General features: G+C 46.1%; 1 protein-coding gene across 1 annotated transcript in view; it reads right to left on the bottom strand.

The window, feature by feature from the left end:
- C1QTNF2 (C1q and TNF related 2) overlaps window positions 1-21,625 on the bottom strand; it is a 26,545-nt gene extending 4,920 nt beyond the window's left edge. The window contains exons 1-2 of the mRNA XM_006165061.3: window positions 20,899-21,625; window positions 1,385-1,637 (exon numbers count right to left, since the gene is read on the bottom strand). Coding sequence (XP_006165123.1) covers window positions 1,385-1,637; window positions 20,899-21,120 — 475 coding nt within the window. The 5' untranslated portion in view covers window positions 21,121-21,625. The remainder of the gene's footprint in view (window positions 1-1,384; window positions 1,638-20,898) is intronic.
- Window positions 21,626-24,689: the final 3,064 nt, after the last annotated feature.

Genomic DNA, 24,689 nt, shown 5'->3' with positions numbered 1-24,689 from the left:
TTTCCCTCGGAATCCGTAAGACAAATCTTAGAGAAAACTCTGGCTGGCGCTGCTTGGAGCACATGCCCTGATGTGAACCGACCACTGTGGTCAGGGAATCAGAAACCGCAATGTCCAGTTGTCCCACTGTAAGACCTCCTCAAGTCAATGCCATTGTCATTGCTTTAACTTACTCTTCTGAGAAGAGGTTTTAATGAAGGTTAGTTTGGTGTGGTGGGAAAAGGCTTGAATTTGGAGTCTGCTGTGAGCCCGTAGGTTACTTGAGGGGTGACCAACATCGGTTATATGCCTAACACAGAGCCCGGTGCTTCATACATATTTTTTCTCATTTTTACCACAACCTGGGGAGGTAGGTGCTGTTATAATCTCTATTTTAGAGATGAGGAAACTAAGGTTAGGAGACAGGGTAAGTCATGTACTAAAATTAGAATCCAGGTTTGTTTGCAAAGTTCAAGTGCTTATAGCTATAACATTCTGTTCTCAATGTCATCACCCTCAGTTTCATCTATAACTTGGGGATAAGAATACCTCCTTCAGGATATTGATGGTCAGAGGAGCAACATACTCAAAAGTGCTTTGTCGATGTTAAAGTGCCTAAAAACCAAAAATTAATTGCTATTTTCTGCTGCTTAAAATATACATATGGGGATGCTGCTGACATCAGAGGGCTTGGTTGCTGGGGTGAAATGTCAAAGCTGAAGGCCCAGAGAGAGTATCCAATCTGCTTGCTCTCTGCCCGGCATCTCTTCCACTGGGGAACTGCCCTTCACCATTTCCTGGGGCCCTAATGAGGCTGTGAGTCGCTGATCCACTGCCCTCGATATCTGCTCACACACACCCAAAGGGGAGCTCATGGCCCAGTCCTAGCAAATGGTAGTACATCAACCCCGTGATCAAAGGAATTGGTCTAGGATACACATGCGACCAAGGACAACTGGTTATCCTGAGATCTACTCTATAGATTAAGCCATTTCAGAACCTTAGCTTTTGTGTGGGTGAAAATAGCTCACAGAGAAGCAAAACCCTGAGAACTCCTCATTCTGATATCTGAGCTCCTGGACTCAGCCATTCCTGAAGCCTTGGACCTTAGACTTCCCAGTCTTATGAGCCAATAAATTCCATTTGGGGCTATACCGCAGGTCTTTGTCACTTGTGACCATAGAGTTCTGAATATTTCACCAAAGTCACTTAGTACAATATAACAAAGTACAGCAGGGCCAGGAGCACAAATCTGATACTCACCGTTCCTTTCTGAATCCTCTGATGCTTCTAAGGATACATTCATTGGATTTGTTAATACTAGTTTAGTAACTTCACAACCCCCCACTGTGCCAGAGCTGTCACCCCAGGTAGGGACAGAAGGGGCAGGTGCTGGTCCTCTCACCTTCCTCTCCGCTGTCCCCACGGTCTCCGTCCTGACCATCCTGGCCGTCTTTGCCAGGAAAGCCCATTCTTCCCACCATTCCTGAGGGTCCTGGAGCTCCTGGGGGACCAGGTGGCCCCTGGGGACCAGGTAGGCTGCAGATGAGTTGAGGGGAGCCCTTCTGGAAGTCCCTTTGAGTGAAGGCACCAAGCAACGGATCAGCAGCACAGGGCAGGGCACAGGCCAAGAGCACCCAGGGAATCATGGTGGCCACCTGTGGGAGGCAAGAGACCTGTGCAGGTGAGTGGCACTGAACTGATCTGTACTGGTGGTGGTGGTGGTGAGGGGTGCAGAGATGGGAGGAGGTGGCTGTACAGGGTCGTCACATTTCAAGGACATATTTGCATGAGCTGAATCCAATACCCAGAATATACTTGGAGAGATCTGGAGGGTGAAGCAGTCATTTCAGGCTGTCACCCTCTGGAGTGGTTAAAATGGAGGCAAGGACTGACTGACGACTGGGAGAAGCCGTAGTTGGAGACATGATCCACAGTTTCACCCACATTTGTGGCATGGATTGAAAGTTACAAGGGCAGAAATACTTTGGATTATAGGTGATGACCTGCAACTAGGCTGCTTTTCACGGAGTCTTGCACATGAGGAAGGAGGCGGATTCGGTGACTGGGTGAAGGTGAACCATCCCTTGAACTGCACGGGCAGGCTATAGAACAGCTCCTCTTCCAAGTGCGCCCTGTGTGCCAGACAGCACTAACAGCACACATACGTGGCTCCATCTTCCCAGCAGCCTTACAGAATGGATGCAGGCAGGGAACTGGGGGCTTGGGAGGTGGAGCAAGATGTCCAAGTCATGCAATTAGCAGCTGCTGAGCTGGGGTTTGAACCAGGCTGTCCAGATCTGGATCTTGCAACCTCCTGTCCAGGCTAGACTGTGCCCTTAAGGCTGGCAGAGCAACAGCATAATCTTACCAAAAACTGGTATGCTATGTGCTCAGAGGTTACCTGTTCCCCACCTATCCCTGTGCAGATGCAGAAACTGAGGCCCAGAGCAGAAGTGACTTCCCCCAGATCTCCCAACAAACTATCACTTTCGCTTTGCAATAAACAGACTCTCTCCCAAGAATGAAACCAAGAGGAGAGGCATTCCAGCAGTGGGGATGAATTGTAATGTAGTAACTTGTTTCATGACATTAGGTTAGCTTTTTTTCCTTTCTGGGCCTCCATTTCCCCACCTGAACATAGAGCTAAACTAGTGCAATGGCTTCCAAACCTAAGTGTACATTTGACTCACTCGAGGATGAAAACACATATTGCTCGATCCCACCCCCAATATTTCTGACTTTGTTGTATTTCTAGGAAGTTTCCAAGTGAGACTGCTGAAGATGGTCTGGGGACCCTACTAGACTGGCTGTTCTTTAAGGTCTCTTCCAGTTCTGATGCTAAGTCTCTCATCTGCCTCTGCCCTCTCATTCCAGATAGGAAACGTTGCTGCACTGTCAGCTTTGCTGTTCCCGCACACTCTTTGGCTACCTAATCAGAGCCTTCAACATTAAGGGCTCCTTGGCACCTGCAGCACTGGTGGCAGGGTAGGGACATTGCTCCAGCCAAGGAATATGGAGCTCATATTCCTTTCCTGGACCTGTAACCGCCCTTCCCTACAGATCCTGCTTTGGCCCTGGCCCTGGGAGTCTGGCTAGGCTTTCAGGCTGCCTCTGGCTGCTCCCTACCTCTGCTCCCAGTCCCATCTGGGACCTATAACTCTAAACATAGGAGAGGGGAACAGAATACCAGATTCTTCCTGCAGGGGCTGGCGGGCAGACCATAGCACTATAGTGCCTGGCATGAGGGGGACTATCGTAGTTCTGGCCCTGATGCTCACCAGCAGTGTGACATTGGGCAACCTTCTCTGGATTCCAGAGAGCTTTTCTCAATAAATGTCATGGGGTGCCACTGTCCAGGCAGTGATGATTTAGTCGGTTTCAGATATTCCTTTAAATAACATTACATTGTATGGTAAGAAAGTTATTTTTTCTTTTCAATTTCATCAATTGTGATTAAGTCAAGAAAAAAGTCTTCAGTTGATGATAATATAACTTTTTTATTTTTCCAGAGGGTGTGTGCACTCACCAGAGACAATCAGAGAAAGACAGAAAGCCCCTCCTCCCCACCGGGGGGGGCGGGTGTCATACCACAGTCCCTTTTCGTCCATCTCTCCATCTCAGGATTTCGGGCATGCACACACATACACGTGGAATGTCACCAGGGCTAGGATTCAAACTATACGATTGGCCGTGTAGGATCTGGTGCCCTTAACCACCATGGGGCTGATAGTGCATCTTAAATGTGTTTATGCCCTCCCCTTTTCCAATAACCTTTCTATCAAAGAGCACACTCATTTATGCACCCACTCCTCCAAACAGAAGTGCATTTATTCAACAAGCATTAACTGGGTGCCTGCTAAGTGCCAGTCGCTGTTCTTTGAGAGTAGAACTGTGAAGAACGAAGTCAAAAGTCTCTCTTGGAATTTACATTTTTGGTAGGAGGACAGATACAACACAACACAAATAAGTAAACTATTTAACATGTTGATATAGATAAAGCAGGAAAAGAGAATCAAAAGTTTAAAAGCGTTTTTTTTTTTTTCCTTTCATAAAGATTCTCTCTTTTTTTCTATGAGCAAGACAGAAAGACAGAGACAGCACCCCAGCTGGGTCTCCATGCCACAACCCACCCTCAGTATTTAGCCAGCTCAGGATCACAGGCAAACCAAACATACTTAGGGAGGTCTCTGGACTTGAACAAGACCCTTCCTACATGGGATTGCCTCACAGGGCATCATGATTTACTTCTATACCACCATCTTGCTCTGGGAATCGAAACCTTGAAGATGAGGTTTAAGGTTTTCCTGAGGGGCCAGGAAGGACTTCACTGCGAAGGTAAATTGTGATGAAATTACCCAGAAGAGTGGGTGCTCACGACCCTGTGGCATGGGCCATTCTATCAGGAGTACTTCCACGTCCCCTGTGGACCCCTCTTGTCCAGTTTGCTGCTGAGTTGAAGGCACAGCAGGGGTCTTGCTGGGAAGATCAACCACACACAGTGTGAACCATTAGCAAGGAATCTTGGGCAGGCCCCCACAAACAGACACAGAGAACTTGGCCATTCCTCCATAGAGACACGGAGACAGAGCCACAGTAATGTGCTAGGAGGGCCTGTGGCACCACAGAAAGGAAGAGTCAGGGTGGAGGTTTATGTGGCTTTGGATATCTAGTCCTCCAGAGAGGTGGCAAAAGAACAATGTTGTGAGTGAGTGTAAGAGAGTGTTAAAACCTCAATTCCCACCTGGACGCCAGGACACGGGAGCCACTGCATGCCACATTGAGGGGTCAGGCCACAGCACAGGGTTTACAAAGGAATTGAGAGCCCATTCCATGATTCTTATCACTCCTGGCAGATCAAGATTTCTAAATGTGGGAACCAGCAGTTAGCATAATGGCTATGTCGCTGGACTCTCACGTAGTCGACCGCGGTTCGTGTCTCGGACCCGGTGGCTTAAATCTCACGCCGGGCGCGTGTGCGTGCGTGCCCAAGATCCCGAGAGGAGAATGGAGGAGAAGGGATTGCGGTGTGACCATCCCCCCTGGGGGGTGATTTCTCGCTTTCTGTCTCTATGTCTCTCTGTCTGTCTGGCGAACGCACGCGCCCTATAGCGAAAACCTCTCAAAAAAAAAAAAAAAAAGATTTCTAAATGTGTCCTGGGTCTTGGGCGTTAGGGAAGGGAGAGAAGATGTGTTTGAGGCCTGCAGGAGGCAGCTGGAAGGAGAGGGACTGGCTGGTTGGGTGGGAGAAGCCTGAGACACAGAGGCTGCTGCTCTGCAGGATGGGACGACTGCCTTCTTGCTCTCCCAGGGCAGATGGAATGTACAAGAAAAACATCTTTTTTTTTTTTTTTTAAGAGATTTTTTTTGCTATAGGGTGCGTGCGCTTGCTAGAGACAGAGAGACAGAAAGCAAGAAATAAGCCCCAATGGGGGGTGGGTAGCCATCGTGCAATCCCTTCTCCTCCATTCTCCCCTTGGGATTTTGGGCACACATGCACACAAACCTGGCATGAGTTATAAGCTGTCAGGTCTGGTACTCGAACTGCAGTTGACTACATTGGGAGTCCAGTGACATCACCATTACACCATCTGCTGGTCCCCAAGAAAAACATCTTGCAGTTAGTTAGCCAGAGCCAAAAAGATCCTGAGGGGTTGCTGGAGTGATAACCAGGAAGGTGGACAGCAGAAAACTGGCAGCCGATGAGGGGGCCTGGACTTGGCAGTGAAAAGAAAATCGTGATGCCCGTATCATAGGCACCTGTCCCAGGGCACAGTACAGGAACCCCCAGCAAAGGTCCTCACAAAGAAAGCATCTTTAAGTGTTTGCCAGGCCCGAGATGCACAGCAGACCAGCCCCTGTCCCAGTAGGGACCCTTCTACTGTCCCTTACATCTCCTCCTGCAGCCTGGAAAGAGGTGAGCGAGAAAAGGAGCAGATGCAGTGTTGCCTCTGAATGAAGATAGATGTGTGGGTTACTGGGAGTGGAGAGGAGGCGGGAGCCCCCTCAGCGACTAAATCATAAAGGGGCAGAGGAAGGCAAGCATGAAGTCGCAGTCTTTCATATCTGCGGTGGCACGTCTGCATGACACTGGTCGCACAGGTAACGGGAGAGGTGGCTGGCAGGTGCAAACCCCATGGAAACGCTACATGAAAGGCAGGTGCTTTGGGGAGTCTGACCTAGACATTCTGTGGTCCCTGCAAATCACCATAGCTGCCCCTTGTCTGTTTGAGGACAATCTTGGAAAACCGGTGGTGATACTTGGGAGCTGCAGCACATCTGGGCACCCCAGACCTGAAACTGAATTTTCACAACAGGTTTGAAATGGTTTGGGAAGTTGCTATCTACAGACATTTTGGACTAGGGAGGGAAGGAGGAAGGAAGTGGGTGAGAGCGAGTCTTCAAGGCAGATGAGAATCCTGCAAACAGCTAGATGAGACTTTGTGCAAAGTTCACAATACACCCTAGGAAGGCAGTAGACGAGAGACATCTGAGAGAGGGAAGGAGACAGGGGGGAACCGTCTGTCACATCTGTCTCAGTTTAAGGCTTCCCTCTCTTTTCTGACTTCCACGCCCAGCCACACATGCTCCCCTCGAGAGAAGAACTTGCTTTCTGGCCTGCGTCTGCCCTGCACCAGTCTTTTTGGACAAAGAGTGGACGCCTCTTAGTGACAGCTGGCTCAGAGCAGGCCCCTGAGTCTGGGTGGAGGTGGTGGGCTCTGGGACACACAGAGAGGAGTTTTCTCAGAGCTGAAGCCTGGAGGTTCAGGCAGTCCCAGAGGAGTCCACCCAGCCAGAGCCAGGAACTGTTTTGGAAAAAAAGGCAGAGACTAGGTTCTGGGCCCAAACCTACAGGGAGAGAGAAGAGAGCCTCTTTGCCTCCAGGGTACCTCCAAGAAAAACAAGACTAGAATAGCCCTACTCCCCGCCTGTACCCCACCCTCACTCCATTCTCCACCCGATGCTGGTGAAGAATTCTAGGGTGGGGAGGCAAAGGCCCCAAGGAACCCAGACAGGTTAACTCTTCCAGGGCCTTTTAAATAAGCATGAAGCACAAACTTGGACCTTCTAATCCAAACTCTTTGGTTACAGGTGGGGAAACTGAGGCAAAGGCTAAATTACTTTATAACACAGATGTTCCAGGCAGTGCATGAAGCTCTTACCTACAAGGTTTGTGCAAAGTTCACAATACACCTTAGGAAGGCAGTAGACTTACTGTCCCATTTTTCAGAGGGAGAAACAGCAGCTCCAAGAAGGAAAAGGATTTACCCAAAGTCACACATCAGGAAGCAACAGAGATGGCATCTGAACTCGTGTCTGAGTGTCTCTGGAGACTGGCTAACCCACTGCACCTTGCTCTTCTGTCATTATTTCCCCCTGTTTTATAGAAGAGGAAACTGAAACTTAGGCTAATTTGCTCATGTTTACACAATTATTTACTGGAAAAAGTTGTATCTGAACTCGGGGTTGGCTGCTCCTCGTATTCAAATGCTTTCTATTATGTTAGCATTTCTTAGATTTATCCTCCCAAACATGCCAAGTACAGAAGAGACCTTGAAGTATATGCCAGAGCCACACACAGCAATAGAGAAGTTTCTTGTATTTTATTTCAGTTTCATACACACATACACACACACACACACACACACGCACACGCGCACAAACACACTCTACAACTCTGGAAATGTAGAAACGATACTTGTTTTCCTCTCGGGATACTTGAGGACATAGGTGCTTGAGGAAAACCTGCTGTCTTTTGATCTATTGAGAGGCAACCTTGGCTTAGACAAGGTAATGCATACTGCTAGGGGGTAGGGGGCGGCAGCCCATTGGAGTGACCCCAGGGGCTGGGCCAAACGATCAAGGTGTCTCCTCAGCACCATCAACTCAACCTCAGTGCCCCTCCCTGCCTCCCTCTACTCTCTATGGCACAGCCAGGAAATAGTTCAAAACATAAACCAGTCAGGACCAGCAGATGGCATAATGGTTACATTGCTGGACTCCCACATAATTGACTGTTGTTCGAGTCCCAGACCCGGCGACTTAAAACTCACGCCAGGAGGATGTACATGTGTGCCCAAAATCCCAATGGAGAAGAGAGAACAGAGGAGATGGGATTGCAGCATGGCCATCCCCCCGGGGGTGGGGGGAGAGGTGATTTCTTACTGGGTGATTTCTTACTAGATGATTTCTTGCTTTCTGTCTTTCTGTCTTTCCATCAAACAGTGCGTGTGGCCTGTAGCAAAAATCTCTCTTACAAAACAAAACAAAACAAAACAAAACAGAAACCATCCACATCACTCCCTAGACCCTTCATAGCTGCTGGCTACAAATAGCAAACATCCTGACATGGCCTCAAGGCCCTAAATGACCTGGCCCTGCTTCTGCCCAGCCCCTAATCTTCCCTCTGTCCCTCCCTCCACTGTCTGGCCACTCCCCACCCCTGCTACCCCGCCTCCTCAAAGCAGCTCCAACCTAGGGCTCCACCCTCTCAGCTTGCAGACTCTCAATCTGCTCTTTCAGCTTGAATGTCACTTCTGGCCTTGCCTGAGTCCTTGGGCAACTCTCCTTTTTGGTCCCAGCTCGTAATTTCTTTTCTGGCCCTTACAACTTTCTCATATTCACTTTATTTGGTTGCCTTTCTGGTATGTTACCCATTAAAATGTAAGCCACATGAGAACCTGGACCCAGCTGCTCCTCCCTTCAAACTGCCTGGCACACAATGAGTGTTCAAGCAATCCGAGCTTAATTAGTAAGTGTGTGAGACTCAGACTCTGCCCTCAAGAAAATCCACAGTGAAGGGAAAACAAGGCAGAGGCCAAAGCCCAAAATGGCATTAATATCCTTTGATTCAAATTCGTTCTTTTTTCCCTCAGTTTATCTAGTCCTTCCTTTAACCTCCTGAGGTATAGATGTTGGGCCTCTCATCTCTGAGACAGGGAAAGCAGAGGAGGAGAGGGCGAGGGCTTGGGTTTACGGGGTATCTCACATATAGTACATGTCCATAAACAGTTGTTTCATTGAGCAGGAAAAAATAAACAAACAAAATAAACAAAAAAACGGGGAAACATTTGTCCTTCCTCACCATTTTAAACTACCTTAGTCCCTCCATTGTCCTTTCTGGAGGTAGAAAGGTGTGAATGGGGAAGGCTTCCTGAGAGTCTTTCTGCTGAGGAGGGGAAATGAGAGTTAGTTAAACCTCAGAATCATGAGGGGCTAAACTTGGATGAGTTCTTCATTGTGGCTTTAACTTGCCCAGCCCTTGGGCTTCTTGTCTCCATTAAGTAGTGAATGATTCATAAATACACATGTTCTAGCAGAAGTGCCACAACTTGACATCCACTGTCACGGAAGAACTTTTCTGCTCCTCTCTTTTCTCCTCGTTTTCAGGACAAGGCCCCTGGTTCATTCCCAAGGGCCCTTGATGTGAGAAGAGCCAGAAGGGGAACAGGGTCTCTCACCATTCTTCCTGAAGGTGGTCTGCCAGATCACCAGGAACACTAGTCTGGGCTTTAAGCAAGGCCACTACATCTGGGTGCTGAATCATCTCCCCTGGAGATGGCCGGATATAAACTATGTTCAGATAAATTCAGCCTGTTACTTATCAGGTTATGACACACTGACAGGTAGGGGTGGTGGTCCATTCAGTGGTTAAGCTATGGAAACCCAGCCACTGGGTTCTCGCAGCTGTCCAATGGGAACAATGGTATACCTACCTCCTGAGTCTGTGTGAGCAGTGAGATGAGGCAATAATACATCCAAAGCTTCTAGCACAGCACAGTCTGACACTGAGATGTTCTGCAGCAAAGGAAGCTGCCCAAGATGCCCCTAACCCTAACCTTTTCCCCCAAATCCCTCAGCTGCCTGCCTTGTCCTTCAAGCTTCAGTTTATTATCTCAGAAAGGCCTGCCCTGATCACGTGAGCTAAACAATGTCATCCACCCACACCTGTTCTTTTCTTCCAAGTCCTTGTCCCAAGGGGACCAAGTGGTTAAGAGAGCCAGATCCCACGTGGGCAACTGTAGTTTGAATCCTTGTCTCAATAGCTTGAAAAACACACCAGATGCCTGTGCATGTGTGTCTCCAAGTCCTAACAGGATGGAGAAGTGGAGGAGAAGGGATTTTGGTATGACAATGCCCCACCAAAGGCATCCCCCCGCACTCTGTCTGTCTCTGGCATGTACACACACAATCTGGCAATTAAAAAAAAAAAAAGAAAAAGCCCTTGGACTAAATTATAGTTAGGTAAAATGAAAAAGTCTAAGTATTTTTTAATGTGTATTTCAAAATAGCTAAAATGATTTTGAATGTCCCCAACACAAAGTAATGGTAAATATTTGAGATGATGTATATACTAATTTGATCATTAATCACATTGTATTCATGTACTGAAAAGCACACTGTACCATAAAGATATGTGCAATTACTGTGGGTCAATTAAAAATAAAAAATAATTGGGAACCAGCAGTTAGCGTAATGGCTATGTCGCTGGACTCCTACGCTAACCAGCAGTTAGCGTATTGGCTATGTCGCTGGACCGTGGTTTGAGTCCCAGACCTGGTGGCTTAAAACTCACGCCGGGCGCGTGTGCGTACGTGCCCAAGATCCTGAGAGGAGAATGGAGGAGAAGGGATTGTGGCGTGACCATCCCCCCTGGGGGGTGATTTCTCGCTTTCTGTCTCTCTGTCTCTCTCTGTCTGTCTGGCGAGCACACGCGTCCTATAGCAAAAAACCTCTCCAAAAAAATAAATAAAAAAAAAATAATAATTTTAAAAATCACCATTTTGTGGTTATGCTCCAATTTGTAGTTTTTAAAAAAGAATTGTTTATTTACTTATTATTATTATTATTTTAAAATTTGATCAGAGAGAGACAAAGAGTAAGAAAGAGAAAGAAAGAAAGGGAAAATGAGAAAGCAAGCTGCCAGGTCCGGGACTTGGACCACAGTCAGCCATGTTGAATTCCAGAGCCTCAACCACCATGCCACCTGCTGGCTCCAATTTATGCTTATGTATTTTCTTTCTTTCTTTACTTTTTTTTTAGAGATTTTTGCTATAGGGCATGTGCACTCGCCAGAGAGACAGAGAGAGACAAAAAGACAGAAAGTGAGAAATCACCTCCTGGGGGGATGGCCATGTTGCAATCCCTTTTCCTCCATTCTCTTCTTAGGATTTTGGGTCTACACATACACGCACTATGTGTGAGTTTCAAGCCACTGGGTTCAGGATTGAAGCTGCAGTCAGCCCTGTTCAGTGCCTTAAACACCACGCCACCTGCTGTTCCCTATTTGTATATTTCTTGATTTTTGTCTGGCTCTTCCCCTGGAAAGGACGTCCAGGAAAGGGCAGGTGCTACCTGCTGCTCCTCATCATGCCCCCACGGCCTAGCATAGTGCTGTGTACAGAAGCATTCCTCACATAACTGTTAGGCCAGAATGAAATGATCATGCTTATAATTAATAAAGTACCCACAAGAGCACAAGGATTTCAATAAACAAGGGGATAACAAAGCCATATTTGGCTGCTGAGGAAAACCCACTGAAAGCACTGGTCTCAGTTTGGGAGACTGGTCTTGGATTTGGAAGACTTGGGTCTCAATCCTAGTTTTGTAACTTTCTGGATATGTGACTATGGAAAAGTAATTTAACCTGGGCTTCCATTCCTCACTTATAAAACATAGATAATAACACTTGCCCAGTCTTCCTTACAGGGTTGTTCTTGAGTACAAAACAAGATAGTATACATGAAAGCAAAATGTGATATAAAAGTGGGGCCAGCAAGCAGCATAGTTGTCAAGGTGCTGGACTCCCATATGGTCGACCATAGTTCGAGTCCTGGCAGCTTGAGAATCACGCCAGGTAGATGTGCGTGCATGCCTAAAATCCCAGGAGAAGAATGGAGGAGAGGGAATTGCAGTGTGGCCATTTCCCCATGGGGGGTGATTTCTCACTTCCCCTCTTCACTGTCTCTCTCCCACAGCACATGTGCCCCAGGGCCAAAAAAGCCTTGTTTAAAATGATAAATGCCGGCCCACCCATGGCCTGGTGGTTCTATGAGCTGGTTCCCATATGGCTAACTGCATAGTTTGAGTCCCAGACCTGATGACTTGAAAAACATTCTGGACACATGTGTGTGTGTGTGTGTGCCCAAACTCCTGAAGTAAGGAAGAGATGAAAGAGAAGGGATTGCAGGTGATCATGCCCTCTAGGGGGTGCCTTTTCTCTTTCCTTCCACCCCACCTGTCTCTCTCCAGAGAGCGCACATGCCCTCTAGCAAATTTTTAAACAAATGTAATTGCCAGCAACTGCAGCTGAACTAAGCAATAGCAGTCCTGACCTCCCGTGAGCCCCTGGAGTGTTTCACATGGAGGCCTAATACTGGGCAGAGGAGAACACCTGAAGCTGACCCGGCAGGGTAATTCTGTCTTTGGAGTTCAAAGGGACCAGGTTGGTGGTTGAAATGGGACAAAGCTGCTTGCTGAAGGATCACTGAAAATCTGCTTTGATGAGAGTGAGAATTCTATAATGAAAAACACCCCACACCCTTCCTGAATTCCAAGAAGCAAATTGGAAACAGTCTTTTCCAGCTTCTCTGAAAAGCTAGAGAGATCAACTGGAAGAGAGAGGGGCAGCTGTTTCTAACACAGTCCTCAAGAAATGTCCCCTTTCCTGGGATCTCAAGGTCAACACCCATTTGGAAACTTTCTAGCATCCAGAGTCTAAATACGGAGGATTAAAAGTCATGGGGACCATTTTCCAGGAGGGCCCAGAAAATATGTTATCTGCTGTTTCTTTCTTTTCCATCATTTCTGGCTGGGCCAAGAAAAAGAGGTCCAAGGACGAACCACATCCTAACAAGGTCTCAGGAGTGAGGATATCATGGGGATTGTCAGCAAGTATTCCTGAAACCACACAGGGGGCCAGCCTGGGTATCTAAGCTAAAGATTAGTTATCTATTGCTATATATACCCTAGGTCCTTACAAACCAACAAACATGATGTACCAGAGAAGGTGGTGGGCAGTGGAGGCAGGCCCTCTGGGCCCTGGGATGGTTTATGTCTGAGCCTCAGCTGCCTCCCTCCCGACAATGAGGGCAGGCTCTAGGGTGGCTGACGCCAAAAAGAGAGACAGAGGAGGAGAACGAGCTTTGGACCTGCCTACAGCTATTTTCTACCACGTGGAGACCAAGGACTGCAGTGAGAGAGGAATGCAGCTGCTTGTGAGACGGGAGGGGGAGGGGAGGCTCGCATGTTCAGATCCCTGTAGCCAGCCTCTGCAAAGGCCAGTCTCCACGTGGTAGACTCGGGGGTGTAGGCAGGAGGGGGGGTGGTGTGTGTTTAAACAGCGCTGTTCGATAGGAAAGTGATGTGAGCCATGTGTGTCATTTAAAATGGGCTCGTGGTTACATTAGAAAGGTAAAAAGAAGCAGGTATAATTAATTTTAATTTATTATTTCTCCCAATATATACCAAACATTATCATTTCAATAGGTAATCAATGTAAAAATTATTGTGACACTATGTTATTTAAGTCTTCCAAATCCAGGGATGTATGTCAGACTTGTAGCTCATCTCAGCTCAGACTGGCCAAATTTCAAGTGCTAAATAGCTACACGCTTATAATTGTGGCACCTGGATCAGGTCTAGCAGAGCTGCTTAAATTCAAACCCCACAAACTAGCTGTAGAACCTTTCACAAAGCACTTAACCTCTCTCCCTTAGCCTCCTGCCTCCCACATGGGGTCGGTAATAATAGTACCTGCTTTAGAAGGTTGTTATGAGACCAGCAGTTGGTCTAATGGCTATGTTGCTGGACACTCATGTAGCTGACCTGGGCTCAAGTCCTGGACCCGGTGGCTTAAACTCACGCCAGGCTCATGTGTGTGCGTGCCCAAGATCCCGAGAGGAGAATGGAGGAGGAGATTGTGGTGTGGCCATCCCCCATGGGGGGTGATTTCTCGCTTTCTGTCTCTATGTCTCTCCCTGTCTGTCTGGTGATTGCATGTGCCCTATAGCAAAGAACTGCTTCAAAAGAAAAAAAAAAGGTTGTTAAGAAGATTCAGTGGTCCTAGAATAAGGCCTGGCCCAGTAAGGGGTATAGCTGTTGTTCTTTCTTTCCCTTATGAAAACAAAACAAGATATTGGATGTTGAAAGTAAAACATGGTTAAAAAGTTCAGGCCTTCTTTTCCTTTTGTAATTTCCTAGAGGGCAGGTACATTCCCTGGAGGGGGTGGGGGGAGAAAGAGAGAAAGTGAGAAAGCACCCCCCAGGGGGATAGTCACACCACAATCCCTTCTCCATTCTCCTCTCAGGACTTGGACATGCACACACATGCATCCAGCATGCTTTCAAGCCTCCTGATTCAGGACTCATACCATACAGTTGGCCATGTGGAATCCAGCTGCCTTAACCACCATGCCACTGGCTGGCCCAGGCCTTGTTTAAAGTTGTAATTGAGGGAACCAGCAGTTAGCATAATGGCTATGTCGCTGGACTCCCACATAGTTGACTGTGGTTTGCGTCCCGGACCCGGTGGCTTAAAACTCACGCCGGGCGCGTGTGCGTGCGTGCCCAAGATCCCGAGAGGAGAATGGAGGAGATGGGATTGTGGCGTGACCACCCCCCCGGGGGGTGATTTTTCGCTTTCTGTCTCTATGTCTCTCTCTGTCTGTCTGGCGAGCACACACACCCTATAGAGAAAACCTCTCAAAAAAAAATTTGTAATTGACACCAAATGCAGTTGAACTAAGCTCTAACCTCTCACCATGAATCCTGTGGCATTTTAGATAGACATCTGTATCTTCTAATAAATTTTCATTTTTGCTTTCATTTGAGTTGTGTTTCTGTTAGTTGCTACTAAAAGCAAGTCCTAGGGAGGCTTAACCTTTGCTTCTACACTGTTTCTATCCTGAGGGAACGATCAGGGTGTTACCTCAGCCCTGTGCCTCCATGACACCTTGTACGTTCTTTTTTTCCCCAAGAATAATTTTATTTAACTTTATTTATTTTAATTTGACTAGAGAGGGACAGAACGAGAGAGAGAGAGGGAAAGGGAAAATGAGAAAGGAAGCCACCAGGTCTGGGACACGAATCGTGGTTGGCCAAGTGGGAGTCCAGTGCCCTTAACCACCATACCACCTCTGGCCCTGACATCTTGTATGTTCATGCTCACTAAGACACAGAAAGTGAACCAATGGGACACTGCTTATCTCATCAAGCAACAGGAGACCAAATAAGACATGATGTGTATATGAAGTAGGTAGCATGGCTTGGTACCTGGATGCCCAGTAAATGTTGTCTCTTATTATCATTGCCTTTGAAGTCAAACTGGAGGATCTGGAGGTGAAAAGATGTGGTCACTGCTCCATAGGGCACACTCTGAGCCCCATAACTACCTGAGCACACTACACTATAACTAACTGGTTACACCAAAGGTCCAGACTGGCACACCTAGGCCTGACCAAGAGTAAAAACAAGCCTCAGTCCTCCCTTTTCTTTGTAATGGGCTCCTCAAAGAGCACCCAGGACCAGGCAGGTGGCTGGGGAAAAAACCTGGGGGTACAGTTGATACCTCAGAATGGTACAGAAGGGACTACACTTGAAGATCCAGCAACTGAGAGAGAGCAACAAATTCTGAATTTTGAAGGGCTGGAAGGAAAAGGCTAAATGTTCCTTGAGTTCTTTGGGCAGGCCCACTGGTTTCCATATAGTCACCTCTGGTCAGACCCGAATGGACATTAAGTGTAACCCTAAAGATTATGTTTGGCCTTAGAGAAGCACAAGGCTGGTGTGGCAGTTAAGAGATGTTAAGTCATTTTCTAGGTATTTGACCTTAGGCAAGTTATTTAACCTTTCTATCAGTTTCTTTGCCTACAAGATGAGAAAAAATAATAGTGTATGGTCTTTTTTGAATTATTTGAATTCAAAATGGCATGATATAAAATATTTGAATATTTCCCTTTATGTATCAAGTCTGAAATAACCCAAAATTCCCAAATTAAAAGTTTGTCAGTAACCTTATGGGCTGGCCCTGTTGTCTGTGTTAAGGCAGCTGGATCCCATACAGACAACTATGGTCTGAATCCCAGCAGACGGCTTAAGGAACATGCCAGGCACATATGCATGTGTGACCTAAATCCTACCAAGATGGAGAAATGGAAGAGAAGGGATTGCAGCATGACCATGCCCCACTGGGGGAGAGGTGTTTTCTTCCCCTGTCTCTGGTGTGCACATGTGACCTCTAATAAAAATAAAAAAACTTGTAAACTTGTAAAGTAGTGTGAATTGTGAATATAAACAGTGTTTATGTCATAGCCATGCAATAGCATTATTCTAACAGGTAAACAGAAATATCTGCTATTATTTAGCAGTGAGTTGTGAATTATTTGCAATCTTCAGGAATGTCCCTTTTGATTAATCTGATTGCTCACATCTCCCTGATAGAGTAATCATGAAGATTAAATGAGATAATGTGGTACCCAGCCGTAGTAAACACTCAGAAATATTAGTGTAACTCTGATATAATGTCCATGTGTGAGTGTGAAGAAGGAGATGATGTAACAGGAGAAGGTTGCAACACATAACTGAGACCTGGCTCTGCTACTTACCATCTGTAAAATGGGGATAACGTGAGACTGAGGAGTTGAACAGTTGTGAGCATAAGTGGCATGAATGCAGTTGTAACAGCCAATGTTATTTTATAGCACCTAGTGCATGCAAAGGTGCAAGGTTTCTGTGGCTGTGGCTACTTTAAACAAAGCTGTAAAATGCAAATATAGTCATTCAATGGTTAACTGATTGTTAAAACTTCACTGTGCAAGGACTGGCTCAGAGGAATTTAAAAACTATAGACCAGGGTCCTGACACTGAGGAAATTACCACTTAGATAAGCTTATCAATGGACTTACGCAGACCACAGATTGCCACTGTGCTTTCCGTTTCTATTTTAATTTAAATTGCTGCCAATGTAAAACTTGGGAGTTTGGGGGGAGGGAAGGTGGCGTGGTGGTTAAGGATGCGGGACTCCCACACTGCTGACCACGGTTTGAGTCCTGGACTTGGTGGCTTGATTCCTCACTCTCTCTCTCTCTCTTTATCCTCTCTGGTCAAATTGAAATTAATAAATAAATAAAGTTAAATAAAATAACTCTTTTAAAAAAAACTTGGGAGATTTTATGTTCAAATAAAAATTTTAGCTTTTCTTGAGAACTTAGAGGATTTCAGCAATGCTGAGCAGAACGGAACTGTATTTGGAGATAGAACCTATAAAAAGGTAATTAAGATAAAATGAGTTGGATGGGTGGACCCTAATCAGTATGACTTATATCCTTATAAGAAGAGATTAGGAGGTAGACAGAGTCAACCATGTGAGGACATAGCAATGAGAAGATACTACTGCGAGCCAAAGAGAGAGGCCTCAGAAGAAACCAAGCTTACTAATACCTGATCATGGACTTCCAGCCTCCAGAACTGTAAAAAATAGATGTCTGTTTCAGTCCTGCAGTCTGTGGTGTTCTGTTACTGTGGCCCAAAGCTGCCTAAGATACAGGGCCTACATCTTGGTCCATAGTCTTCACCATGCCCACAATGTCATGCACCCCATTCCCATATATCATGTACAGCCCTTATCGGCATCTGAGTTTGCAATCTCTGATCTAGAGGAAAAGAACAATGATTCTATGTGTATGTTGTATGTTCTTATTCCAAAGCTTTATTTTATTTAAAGTTTAGGGGGTAGAGACAGACAGACAGACAGACAGACAGATGGAGAGACAGCACTCCTGATGCCATGATCCACACCCAGCCTCAGCCAGCCTGTGATCATGAGCATACACATGCCTGGTACACTCAGGGAGGTCTCTAGATGCAAAACTGGGGCCTTCCCAGGTGGGTCCACCTCGCAAAGCATCATATTTTACCACTGTGCCACCACTCTACCCTTTATTTCAAAGTTTTGATGTTCATATTTCCTTTAATTATCCCCACAGTTCTAAGAGGCTAATACCACCTCCTTCAATTGGTAGAAGAGAAAACAGTTCAGGAAAATGGAAAACCATTTTTCCCAGGGTAAAGCTGGCATGGCATCTAGGCCTGCTGACTCAGAGGCCAGAGATCATGTCTCTTTCCCATGGGTCCTCTGCTAGCTAACAGGGGAATCACTAAAAGGGCAGTGATATATGTATGCATGTATATGTGTCATATATTCCCGGGGAGGATTATTTGCTTCAGAAAATCCTTGGCATAGAATTCGTTTCAAAGGTAACCTATAACATAACTTAATGAACAGAAATCTGATTTCTGGCTCTCGCCGGCTGCACGGTCCAGGGGAAGGAGAGGGAGTTCGGGGTGTGAGCAGGGGAGAGGGACCAAAAAAAAAAAAAAAAGAAATCTGATTTCTGCGGGAGTTCATCTCATGGAGACAAAGTAAGATTGGCAGGCCTTTGACCTGGAGGAAGAAGTGGGAGAATCTGTGTGTGTGGAGAAGAACTCTGTTACCTATGGCTAACATTTACTTGTAGGAAGCTTCTGAGTTTGAGACTGTGAGAAAGAACATCCAATCAGCAAGGTCAAGGTCAGAGGAGTAGTGAGACAGGAAACCATAGGGAGATTTGTAAAGAAAGAAGAGACTTCTCAGGGAACTTGCTAAATATTTGATGGAGACAGTTTAGCTTCAAAGTTGCCCCCAGATTTGTAAGAAAAAGTGTAATACATCCACTCATGCACCATTATTAGAACAAATTAGGTCTGTATATGCAGATATGTAAATATGGCCAAGATACATGCTCTGTTAAGTGGGGGGAAAAAGGCAGCATAGAATGTAAAGTATGACTTTTTTTGAGTTAAAAAAAAAATTATCAGACAGGGGCCAGCAGGTGGTGTGGTGGTTAAGGGTGCTGGACTCCCACATGGCCGACCATGGTTCAAGACCTGGACTTAGAGGCTTACCTTCTCACTTTTTCTCTATCTAACTCTCACTCTGTTCCTCTCTGGTCAAATTAAAATAAATAAATAAATAAATAAATAAATAAAGTTCAATAAAATAATTATTTTAAAAAAGATCAGACAAATATCTGTGGGAAATTTAGAAGGCACACAAAATCTTAGTTACCTCTTGACATTGGGAAGAGGGTATGTAGGCTTTTACTTTTTACTTTTCACCTTTCAAACTGCTCTGCTATGAATGTTGTTTCTTTTATAATATTTCAAACAAGAGACAGCCCTAAGGATTAGGATATGAAGACAGCTAAGTGCAGTATCCCTGCTAAAAGATGGGAAGGAGTCAGCCACTTGGGAAGAAATGACCCTGTGGTGGCAGAATGAAGGGTAGCAGCAATGTTCCAAGAAGCACAAAGGTTCTGAGGAGGTGGTAGTTGAAAGCAGGAGTAACGAATTTAATTACCTGATAATAGAATAAATCGGAGGAGAATGGTGGAGATGAGAGGGCAGAAATGCGGGTTTTTTTAATTTTTAATTTTTTTTTTTTTTTTTTTGGTATAGGGCGCGTGCGCTCGCCAGACAGACAGAGAGAGACAGAGAGACAGAAAGCGAGAAATCACCCCCCAGGGGGGATGGTCACGCCGCAATCCCTTCTCCTCCATTCTCCTCTCAGGATCTTGGGCACGCACGCACACGCGCCCGGCGTGAGTTTTAAGCCACCAGGTCCGGGACACGAACCGCAGTCGACTACGTGGGAGTCCAGCGACATAGCCATTACGCTAACTGCTGGTTCCCTAATTTTTAATTTTTTAGATTTCTGTCATGAGGCAAGGGCACTTGCTGGAGAAAGACAAGAGAGAGGAAAAGTGAGAAATCACTTCCTAGGGGGATGACAATCCCTTATCCTCCCTTCTCTACTCAGATTTGGGGCACACACACACACACACACACACATCCCGAGGTGTTTTTTAAGCTGCTGGGTCCCAGACTGGAACTATATTCAGCCATATGGGATCCAGTGCCTTACCCACATCGCCACCTGCTGGAAGGGAAGATAGATCTGTAAAGATGCTGAGTATCAGCGTGGGTTGACTTAGCTACTGCTGCTGGTTCAGGGTGGAAGAAGCAGGTCTCTGGGGAGATGGTCATTCTAAGGAAGGGACCCATGAAGGCTTGTTACCAAGCTGGCTAGTTTTGTGGTCAAAGAGCAAAGGAGGATCACAGTGAGGGGTGCAAAGGACCAGTGGTGTTGGGAGAGACCCAGGCTGCAGCCCCTAGAGGACGTGGCAGTAGTTCGGCTGAGAGAGAATTGCAGTGGCAGTGGGGATGGAGAACTAGCAAATTAATCAGGGCTAGGCTTGCGGACAAGCAGTTTGCGGAGGGGGGAGAGTGAGGGCAGTTAAGGAGAATCTGGAGCAAATCTCTGCCGAGATCTATTACCTTTTGAGTTCATTCCGCTCATCTGTATAACGCCCTTCTTTAAAGAACTTTTACGAAGAGTAAACGAGATCATGCGTTCAGGAAATGTTAGCTGTGATTGTGAGCTCAGGTATTGGACTCGCACTTTCCAGGATTCAAGTGCGTTACTGTCAGTTACTAGCAGTGCAACCTGAGCGAGTCATTAATGCCTCTGAGGACGGTTTCTTTGGTAGATGGGCATAACCTGTTGCCATGAAAACGAAAGCGCACAAGGAAAGGGCTGGCAGAGGGGGGTGCTCAGTAAATGGCAGAGCGATCACTACCTTAACAGATAAACCCCAGCACGGAGTCTGGCACACAGTAGGCACTCCAGAAATGTTCATTCATGCTACAATTCCTAAGGCAGAGGTCGAGAGCGGGTACCCAGGGCTTCCCCGCCCGCCTGAGGGGGCGCGCGCAGTACCCGCCCCTTTCACATCCCTTGGTACCCCGGCGCCGCTTTTTCTTCCCGACTCCGCGCGTCTGCCCGCACTTAGCGCCCCGGCCCGCGTGGTGCTACATACTCACCCTCGCTGCCACGTCTGGGGGCGTCCGAAGTGTGGAAGCTCTGGGCCGTGCTCGGCGTCCCCGCCTCCCGCGGCGGCAGCTGCCGGCCCGGCGCGGGCCCCAGGCATAGTTTTCCCATCCCGTCATGGGCGGGAGCGCCTTCCTCCCGGTCACGTGGGCTGCCCCTGGGCGCAGGGCTCTCGTTCGCATCCGTTTGGAAAAAATTTCCAGAGCTGGCAACATCTTGGTTGTGTCAATACATCTCGATGTGTGTAGCACTTGTCAGTGTATTTCGTGCATTAAAGTGGTTTACTCGTGCTTTTGCAAGGGTGTGTGTACATGTGCACGAGTCTGCAGAGACATCCGTGTTTCCACACAGATGTGCATTATCTTACTGTGGAGTTGGAGCTGAGTGCTGTGGACGACCGCTTCTAACAGCGCATTTCCTTGTGTATTGTCCGTGCTTGCACTTGATAGTGATTATAAATTATACATAGGTGTTTAGTTGCATGCGTGTCAGTAAGTGCATGTGTCCAAACATGCATCAGGGTCTGGTTATGCACATATGCATGTAAGTATCCAGGATGGCAGCTTGCCATGTGACTGAACTGCACTCCAGTTGCTGGATGTACTTATAGTGTGTATTTGATATCTGTGTGTTGGGTCCATGTTTAAATGTGTGTATGAGTGTTCATAAATGTGTCAGTGTGTATGTGCATGTCTGTATGGCACCTGTTAAGTGTGCTGTGGTGTGTTCCCTGTGTGTTGCTATGTGTGTGTTGTGGATTTTGTCTGGATGTGAGTGTGCACACACAATAGCGTGGACAGGTGCCCTGTGTTCCAGCGCTCATCTCTCTCTTCCCTAGAAGCTGAGGCTTCTCTGGCCTCACTCTCTGTCTGGCCCAGCCTCAAGTTACTGAGAGACGTATGCCCTATTAGAGGGTCTCAGGACCCAGGAGAGCCAAGTGACCCTCTTTAGGCAGCAAGCAGACATGAGGAGAGAACAAACATCTGAAGCCTGTCTTACTGTCCTTCCACGGCTCTCTTCCACCAGCTACCAGTATTTCACTCAGCTGCCAAAGCATCTGGTTAACAGCTGGTATGTGACACAAGGTTTGCAGCCAGAATCTTCCTGTGGGTTTGCATTCAAATTCTAATGATGGTTTCACTGCGTTAGACAAGTCGGTAAACCTGATAAATGGTGTTTCATTTTCTGAAAAGTAGGGAGAATAATAATTAGATTACCTATACTGTCTTTTCCCCCAAAGTTAAGACACTCACCCAATAAAGATTTGATAAGCCATCAAATGATGCATATCATTATTAATAATACTGTATAAATATTTTTGAGGATGAAAGTTAGTGGGATCAATACTAATTCAAAAAATATTTAATAAGCATCTATTATGTGTCAGTCTCTGAGCCAAGTGCTGGAGATACAGAGGGAAACTAGAAAGGATTAGAGGCCACCCTCATGGAACTTAAAAGTCTAGTGGAGATGACACAAGTAGTTACAAGTGGCATGAGTGCTACAGAAGAGGAAACCATTGGGTATAACATTGGATGGTCAAGGAAGGCTGGGGAAAATGATGTGGAGTTGTGAACTTTAAATGTGAATGAAGGATGTCACGTGAAATAGAGTTAAAGGGGTTGATATACAGATGGCTGAAAAGCTCCACCCACCACCTCTCTGAGAACCTTGTGTCTTGTCTGTTCACAGGTGTGTCAGGAAAAAGGGTGAGGAGACAGCTTAGAAATTTCAGAGGCCATTTGGAATCCAAGGGACTCAGAAAAGCCCCTCTTGCTGTGTAGAGTAGGAATCTCTGTGTGTTACCTATGAAGCTCCACTGTGGCAGAGGTTGAAATCACTGGCATATGCTCTTGTTGGCAAGGAAATGGTTAATGGAAAGGCTAGGAAAGGCAATGGTGCCATAGTTGGCATCTGGGAAGCTTTGAACGTTTACTGACTGAGTGATGGGGGCAGATGTGTTTCCAATTTTTATAGGATACCTGGAACCTAGGTCTCCTGAAGCCTACCAGAGTCCTTAGGGGCACTTCCTGTGGGTCCTTACAGGGATTAATTGCTCCATGTAGGAGGCCATCCAAAGTACTCATAATTGGCAGTTCTAGGAACTGCAGGAACTGACTCAAATTAGAATGGGGGTTCAGAACTTCTTCTCTCTAGCCTGTTTCTGTCTTTAATTCTGTCTACAAACATTTGTTACCTACTATGAGTATGGGGACAAGGAGGTGAACTTCTTAATGATGATACAACTTACTCTAAGAGGCAAAATATGGGAAGTGCCATAGGAAAGATAAAATATGTCACAAGAAATGAGGACTCTCATGGGCCAGTCAGGTGGTATGATGGTTAAAGTGGCTAGATCCCACATGGTTGACTGTGTGGTTCAAGTCCTGGACCCAGTGGCTTGAAAAACATGCCAAATGCATGTGCACGTGTGCCCAAAATCCTGAGAGGAAACTGGAGGAGAAGGGATTGTGGCATGGTCACCCTCTCTGGGGCTGACTTTCTCACTTTCTCTTTCTCTGTCTCTCTCCAGCATGCACCCTTTAGCAAAAAATAAATGAATTAAATGTAAGCTGTTCCCTTTGCCTGTTTTCAACCCTTTCATGTCTCCAATTTTGGTGCAAATGAATTTAAATATTAATGTTGAATCATTCCAAATAGATGATGGCCAGCCAAGACCCACAGTGTTGGATGCTTACTTTTAACAAGGGACTTTGGGACTCTGAAGTTTCCCAGAATGAGATCATTCCAGATGGGGTGTCACTATGTGGCAATATTGGAAGATGGCTGTTCATCAAGAAGACCTCCTGCCATTCCAGGGACTTCTAAGCCAGCAATGCTGGAGAACTGTACTCACAGTTGTACATTGTTGTAATGTCACTTGAGGGAAAAGGTCAAAATAGCCTCAGGTTTAAAGACCACCTTGTTGGAGTAAATGTTGGTTGTTGTGTATATTACATCATTTAGAATTCTGAAAGAGCATGGTAGTTCAACTCCAAGGAAAATTCAAAGGTCAACAAAATTAAAAATAATTTAGTTTTTGACCTAGCGGCTCTATTTCCAAGAACTTATTCTAGAACTGTACATATGGATATTCATTGGGATATCCATTGTTTGAGTTAATAAGACTGGAAACCATCTAAATGCCTAGCACAAGTCCAGCTCTACTGCACAGTGGTTAAATACCATGCTTTGGGAGCCAGATCTCACATGGCTAACCACAGTTCAAATCTCTGCCCTGATGACTTGAAAAACAGTCCAGGCACATGTACATGTATATCCCAAATCCTGACAGGATGGAGAAATGGAGGAGAAAGAATTGCAGCATGACTACACCCCACTGGGGTGTGGCCTATCACACCCCTACATATACACCTTCTGGCAATAAAACAAATGAAAACTGTGTTTAAGATAAAATGCTTAGTAATAGGGATATGATTAAATAAGCCCATATATATATATCACATATGTATATAAATAATGTGGAACTCTATGTATTATGTAAAATTATCTCTAACACATATTGTTTAGAGAAAAATAAGGAGCAGAGCAGTACATATTCTAACAATTTGTTACTATTCAAATTCAGAAAAAATTCCTCCCAGCTTTTTGACTAAGATCAAGTGAAGTTCAAAAAAGAACAGGTGAGGGAAACTAGCAGATGGCATAATGACTGTCGCTAGACTCCCATGTAGTCAACCATGGTTCGAGTCCTGGATCTGGTGGCTTAAACTTACACTGGGCATGTGTGTGTGTGACCAAGATCCTGAGAGAATGGAGGAGA

The sequence above is a fragment of the Tupaia chinensis genome, unplaced genomic scaffold, assembly GCF_000334495.1.
Source record: "Tupaia chinensis unplaced genomic scaffold, TupChi_1.0 Scaffold143796_1, whole genome shotgun sequence".
Taxonomy (NCBI): Eukaryota; Metazoa; Chordata; class Mammalia; order Scandentia; family Tupaiidae; genus Tupaia; species Tupaia belangeri.
Note: the sequence above shows the minus strand (reverse complement) of the source record. Positions and strands in the feature narration are given on the sequence as shown.